The 7,144-nt window shown below is 45.7% G+C and overlaps 1 protein-coding gene across 1 annotated transcript; it reads right to left on the bottom strand.

The window, feature by feature from the left end:
* Positions 1 to 1,747: 1,747 nt before the first annotated feature.
* LOC145944745 (uncharacterized) lies at positions 1,748 to 6,928 on the bottom strand. The gene has a single exon (XM_083053299.1). It carries the CDS (start codon positions 6,926 to 6,928, stop codon positions 1,748 to 1,750), a length of 5,181 nt encoding a protein of 1,726 aa, XP_082909425.1.
* Between the last annotated feature and the right edge of the window lie 216 nt (positions 6,929 to 7,144).

Raw genomic sequence — 7,144 nt, 5'->3', positions numbered from 1 at the left:
TCCTTGCCACCCCCATAAGCGCCAGCGAAGGCACCCGCTGTGGTTTTAGTGAGGTAGGTCTTGGACCCTCTGGCCGATCCATTAGTGGATCGGCCAAGGGGAACAAGGAGTCCCACATAACCCTCATCCCCTACCCGGAGGGCGAGCGGTACCATGATGGTTTCCACAGCGCAAAAAAAAAAGGTACAATAGCAAACACATTATTCGGAACAATGGACGCGAACGACGAAAAACATATTAACGAACAGCTATACATACTTCAAACACAACAGCAAATCACTCAACACGCAGTACGAAATCAAATAAGTGTATTAAACGACACAGTAGCTCATCTCGATAAATTAGAAGAAATAATTGACCGAAACGAAAAATTATTACAAAAACGCGTAACCGAATATATAAATCACGAGGAAATCATAGAACATTTTATAACCATTATAGCAATTATGACAGACCTAATACGAGACATAGAAAATATAATAGAATATCTCACGTACTTACGTAAAGGGATGTTACATCCAAAATTAATGCCAATCGATAGTATCATTACTTATTTAAAAGAAGCATCAACTCAGCTATCGCAAGGAGAATATTTTCCGTTTAGAATTCACAAGGAAGATTGGTTAGAAATAGAGGAAAATATAGCAATAACCGCATACTGCGATAAAACAAATGTATATACTATTTTAAGCTTTCCTATAATTACGCAACCTACATATGATATAATAAAAACGATTGAATTCCTCACACCTTCATATAAAAATGTGTTTACGCACGAACGAAATTTTGTCGCGTGTAAATCGAGGATGCCGGCTTGCTCCGAGAGAGCGAGAGGAAGAGGGAAAGAATGGAGAGTGTGTGATAGCGAGAGAGTGAGAGAGAGGAAAAACTAGAGTGAAAGAGCGAAAGAAGCAGTAAACTGAAAGAGAGCGAGAAAGCGAGATGGGAATCGAACGAAGGAGATCGGAAATGAACAAGGATCAATGTCAATGAAAGAAGAAGTGAAAATTGTTACCAAGTAATTTTGGAAGATTTGATGAGATCTTTAATGATCGCAGTTAAAAGATATACACTGAGCGATGAATCGCTAGACTCGCAACTCGTTATCGGAAATTTCTTAAAATGATTGAAGTAACTGATCGTCTCGTTCGATTAAATGCTTGAACTGACTCTCGTGAACAGCCAGACAAAATAAGCAAGTCTCAAAGTCGCCGGGCATTTCGCGTGTTTATATATATTGTCGAGTTTCTGGAAGCTTCTCAGAATCGAGCCGGGGATTCCGTGGTCTGCGCAATACACTACATATATGGTTTAAATTTAGACTACCGTTGCGAGACCAAAACAATAATAACCCGCGATAGGTATAAGTCAGAATACTGGAAATGACAAACGATGGTTCGATAGATTTGTGATCTTTTCGTTGTCGAAGGCTCGCTCGGAAGAATTAAACAATACATGACGCGACGACCGAAAGGTCATATGAGAAAGCATAGAAACAGAAATAATTACGGAGATAATAACAACCGGACGAAAGACGATATAAATTGATACAGAGAGTTAACAATATTAAATTTAATACAAAGCCTTTTTTTGTTATCTTTAACATACCGCCCGCCTCGAAACTATAGTTTCGAAAGGCGAATCAGAACGAAGAAACGAATCAACTAAAGAAGAAAGAGAGAAACATTACGTTGATTCGAGGCGGAGGATATGTTAATTACAGAAACTTATGCAACTAATTCGAGATTTATTGTTGCTCGATATCGATAGGAAGCAAACAAAGCTTCACGACGGGACGCTTATATTCGGATGCGGCGGTCTTTACATTTACAACTCGTACTATGTCGTCGGAACCGGGGTAACATTTAATAACGCGACCCAATTCCCATTTACACGGCGGAAGCTGTGAATTTCGAACTAAAACGAGTTGACCGATTTTAATCTGAGTTTTGTTCGCTTTCCGCCATTTGACCCTTTGTTGGAGCGTGTTTAAATAATCACTCTGCCATAGTTTCCAAAATCTTTCGGTCATTTGGCGCACCATTTGCCACCGAGACAATCGATTTTCGTGGACGTCTAATAGCGATGGTTCGGGAGTGACGGAGAGAGGCGCGCCTATCAAAAAATGCCCCGGGGTAAGCGGTTCACAATCATCGATTGAATCCGTGAGCGGAGCGAGGGGCCTCGAGTTCAGGCATGCTTCTATGTTGCATAGAAGAGTAGAGAACTCTTCAAACGTCATCGTATGGGATCCGATGACACGACGCACATGATATTTTACGCTTCGTACGCCTGCCTCCCACAAACCGCCGAAATGAGGGGCAGATGGCGGGATAAAATTCCATTCGATTTTGTGAGAAGCCGCGTGATTGAGAAAATTCGGATCTTTTATAGTAGCTCGAGAAGCCGAAGTTAATTCGCGATCGGCACCGACAAACGTGGTTCCGTTGTCGGAGTATACAGTTGCCGGTAGTCCGCGTCGGGCGCAAAATCGCGAGAAGGCTCCTAAGAACGCGGAGGTTGAATAGCCTTCCACTACTTCAAGGTGCACGGCGCGAGTAGCCATACACACGAAGACAGCGATATATGCTTTTCGAGATGCGATTCCTCGACCGGACATAGATCTTATTTGTACGGGACCGGCGTAATCGAGGCCGCAATGTAAGAACGCGCGAGCAGGGGGGGAGACGCGTACTGCGGGTAAATTGCCCATCAGATATGAAGGTAACGCGGCCTTTTCGCGAGTGCATTTTATATAGCGATGAATGACCGTTCTCACGAGAGTGCGAGCCCGAACAATCCAGAAATTTTGACGCAGCGTTGACAGCGTTAGTTGCGGACCGGCGTGCAAAGAGTTCAAATGAGTCTCTCGAATTATCATCGTGACTAACGGGTGGTTTGCTAATATCACGGGGTGTTTAATTTGATCCGGAAGCGGCGCGTTTGATAACCGCCCGCCGACGCGAATTAATTCGTCGTCCCCGAGGAATGGGTTGAGCGAGAGAATCGGACTCTTTGATTGAATCGAGTGGTTTTGTGAGAGCGCAGCCCGTTCGGAAGGAAAAATTTGCTCTTGAATCTGTTTTAACCAGAAATTCAGCGCGGCTTGACATTCGGCGGCGGAGAGAGCGATCGAAGTTTTATCTAAACTCGCGCGCCGATGAGTCGGGGAGCGAAGTCGCGAAACATATCGGAGTATGTATGCGGTGACCCGGATTAATTTTTTCCATGAAGAATATCGCGATGCTAAATCCCATTGCTCGATGGGTTGTGTGAGATGCGTGGTTACGCGAGGATTTCGTTCAATCGAGACGTCGAGCTCGCAGACAGAGGATTGTGCCGGCCATTCTGACTCCGGGAGGCGCAACCATGTTGGGCCATGCCACCATAAATGATGACTTGAAAGCTGGTCTCCCGAAATTCCGCGGGACGCACAGTCCGCAGGATTTTCGTCCGTCGAAATATGTCGCCAAGACGCATCTGGAAGTCGCGATTGGATCTCGGACACGCGATTGGAAACGAACGTCTTCCATTTCGAGGGATGTTGTCCTATCCATGCTAATACGACCGTCGAGTCGGTCCAACAGTAGCACGACGCGGAGGTCAAATTCAATGACGTGCGCATAAATTCCATCAATTTGGATAGCAACACGGCGGCCGCTAATTCTAATCGCGGGATGCTTAAAGACTTTATGGGCGCGACCCTGGATTTTCCGCCGAGTAGCGTCACTTTAATTTCGCCAGAAAGTGATCGTAGGCGAAGATATACGGCGGCGGCATAGGCAGCGGTGGACGCGTCGGAAAACCCGTGGAACTCGCATTGCACGGTGTCAGACCCGTGATACGTCCAGCGATCGAGCTTTAAATCGTGTAGAGCGATTAAGGAAGTTTGAATCGTTTTCCATTGGTCTAATAAATGAGACGAGAGTAGTGCATCCCAATCGAGTTTAGTCATCCAGAGAAGTTGCAAAAATATTTTTGCTGAAATTGTGACGGGAGTACACCACCCTAACGGATCAAATAATTTCGCGACTGTAGATAGAATCGATCGTTTCGTATTTGAAAGAGTTGTCGGGAGAGAGGCCCGAAATTGAAATACATCTAACGAGGGATTCCACGCGATCCCGAGAATTTTTAATTGCTCGTCAACTCGCAAGTCTTTACTACATGCTAAACCATGATTTTCGACCGCGATGTCCTCGAGCAATTTAGACGAATTACTTGACCATTTGCGGAGTTCAAATTTACCGCGATGCAGCAACGCGCACACCTGATTGCGAGCTTGGCGTAGAAGAGGAATATCGTCGGCACCGAACAACACATCGTCGACGTATATGTGATGTTGCAGAATGTGAGACGCCATGGGAAATTCGTCCCCTTCGTCCGCGACAAGTTGGTGGAGGACGCGCAAGGCTAAGTACGGCGCTGACGCTGTACCGTATGTAACCGTTAACAGCTGATATGCTTGTATTGATTTTGTGTTATCCTCGATCCACAATATACGCTGGTAGTCGTCATCGCGAGAGTCGACTTTAATCTGACGATACATTTTCGTGATGTCTGCCGAATATACGTATCGATACTGTCGCCACCGAAGAATCACCGCCGCTAAATCAGTTTGTAATTTCGGGCCGATCAATAAGTGATCGTTTAGAGAAGTCGCGTTTGTTGTACGACTCGACGCGTTGAATACAACTCTTAAATGAGTCGTGAGACTGTGGTCCCGAATTATTGGATGATGAGGAATGTAAATGCATTGAGATTCTCCTAATGTATGCGTTACCTTTTTCATATGTCCTAATTTTTCGTACTCATTTAGAAAATCGGTGTATTCGGCTTTGAGCGCGGGGTTTGTAGTGAACCGCCGTAGTAATGTTTTAAGCATTTTTTCCGCGAGATTATAAGATTCGCCTATATCAATCGGAGGTCCTTTTTTAAAAGGGAGGCGAACGATATAACGCCCGTCGTCGTCGCGCGAATAGGTTGAACGAAAATGATTTTCGCACTGTTGCTCCTCTGGAGTAAGCAAGGTTACCCGAGGGACTTCTTCGATCTCCCAAAATCGGCGAAGTTCTTGATCGATCGCTAAAGAAGTTGCGCTATGCTGAACCGTGATAGTTTGACGCGACGGCGACAGAATCGATGTAGGGCCTGAGAGGACCCAACCAAGAATTGTTTTTTGTGCGATCGGTTGACCGCTTGTGCTTCTTCGTATTCCATCAAGAAGCAATTCACCGTATAAGTCGGCTCCGATAAGAACATCAATCGCTTCGGAACTTAACGGATCGGGATCGGCGAGAGTGAGATCGGCGAGATGCGTCCACGCGATATTTGATCTGGTAAGCGCCGGTGAATATTTAGTCAGTGATGTTAGAATAGACGCGGTAGTCGTAAAAACGGGACGCGACTTATTGAACGGCGAGAGTTTAATGTGCGCCGCCCAACGACAAGTTCCTGCATCGATGCCGCCGACGCCAGAGATCTCGATGGGCATTTTAATGCGCTGCAGTTTCAAAGCGTGGCTGAGTCTCGCGGTGATAAAGGTCATTTCTGACCCTTGGTCGAGCAGCGCTCTAACGACGAGTGTGCGACCCTCGGATGAGCTGACCTTGACGCGAGCCGTTGCTAACAAAACGGAAGGTCGCGACGGAACGGTTGAACAGAGCGAAGTAACAGCTTTAGTATCGGACGCTTCCGACGGAGAGCTCGACATCGTTGCAGTAAGACTTCCGGTAGACGCTGAAGTCAAGTCGAGATGCAACATAGAATGATGTTTTTTCTGACATATTCTGCACGAATATTTACTTATGCACGATTGCACCGCGTGTTTCGAACTGAGACAATTTAAACAACGATTCGCTTGTTTGATTATTTCTAATCGCTGACTCGGACTTTTCTTTACGAATTTAGCGCATTTATTTATAAAATGAGGTGCTTTGCACAACGGACATGTAATATTGTTCGTAGATACAGTGGTACTCGAGACCTTTGTCGAGCGAACAGCTTTCCCGTTGGAAGAGGTTAATTCTTCGAGAGCGCGAGCGCGTGACGCTAGGAAGCTATCGAATTCTGCATATGTCGGAATTTTCGCATCATCGCATCCTTTTAATTTCCATGCTTTTCGCGTCGCATGATCCAATTGCTGAGACACCCGGTAAATTAATACATCATTTAGAATTTCGTCCGCAGATCGGCCTAAATTTTTGAGAGACGCTATCGCGCGATTTGCTTTATCACGTAGCTCGTTGAGTTCAACTGCGTTTTCGCGTGAAACGCTTGGTAAATTCTGAAGGGCACAGACGTGCACTTCAATTAATCGCCGCTTATTTTCATAGCGCGAAACTAGCGTTTTCCAAGCGATTTCAAAATTATCAGCGGTAATAGGTATGGTTTTAATTGACTCAAGAGCGCGGCCGGTTAAACTGGACGCTAAGAAATGCATACGTGCGAACGAAGTGAGATCCTTGTTTGCAATAATTAACGACGTGAATCGATCGCGAAAACTTTCCCATTCGTCGTAGTTTCCGCAAAATGGGGGAATTTTAATTGGCGGCAAATGCGATAAAGAAAATGAAGAGGTACATTCACCCTGGCTGGATATTCGACTGGACGACTGAAGGGGGTCCCCAGGTGGTTTGATATCCTCGAGACACTCGGCCATGTAGTCCAGCGTCTCTTGGTAGACGTCCTCGTGTTCGTCGAACAATTGATCTCGGAAATATGCCATCGTGTCGCGTTTATCCCGTGAGATGCCATGCAGAAGAGCAGCGTGATTCTGAGTACATTGCGTCCAGGTCTCCTTCAACGAGGTCACTCGCGATCGGATTTTAGCGGCCGTGTAATTTTTCTTTCCGATCTTTTTGAAATTGTCGAGCGAACGTGATACCGTATGGAATAGCGATGATTGATGTTGGCACAGTTCGTCCATTTCTGCTGATTAGACTGTCACTTTGGTCACACGGCACTCCGCTTTGATTCCGTACAGATTACCTCAGTAGGATCCGGCTCGAAGGACCAAATTATGTTTACGCACGAACGAAATTTTGTCGCGTGTAAATCGAGGATGCCGGCTTGCTCCGAGAGAGCGAGAGGAAGAGGGAAAGAATGGAGAGCGTGTGATAGCGAGAGAGTGAGAGAGAGGAAA

The sequence above is a fragment of the Prenolepis imparis genome, unplaced genomic scaffold, assembly GCF_030444845.1.
Source record: "Prenolepis imparis isolate NDT839.2.m4 unplaced genomic scaffold, iyPreImpa1.0 SCAF_13, whole genome shotgun sequence".
Lineage (NCBI taxonomy): Eukaryota > Metazoa > Arthropoda > Insecta > Hymenoptera > Formicidae > Prenolepis > Prenolepis imparis.
Note: the sequence above shows the minus strand (reverse complement) of the source record. Positions and strands in the feature narration are given on the sequence as shown.

Bases quoted from the DNA above. Each gene is read 5' to 3' on its own strand.
- LOC145944745 (XM_083053299.1), bottom strand. From the start codon at position 6,928: ATGGACGAACTGTGCCAACATCAATCATCGCTATTCCATACGGTATCA.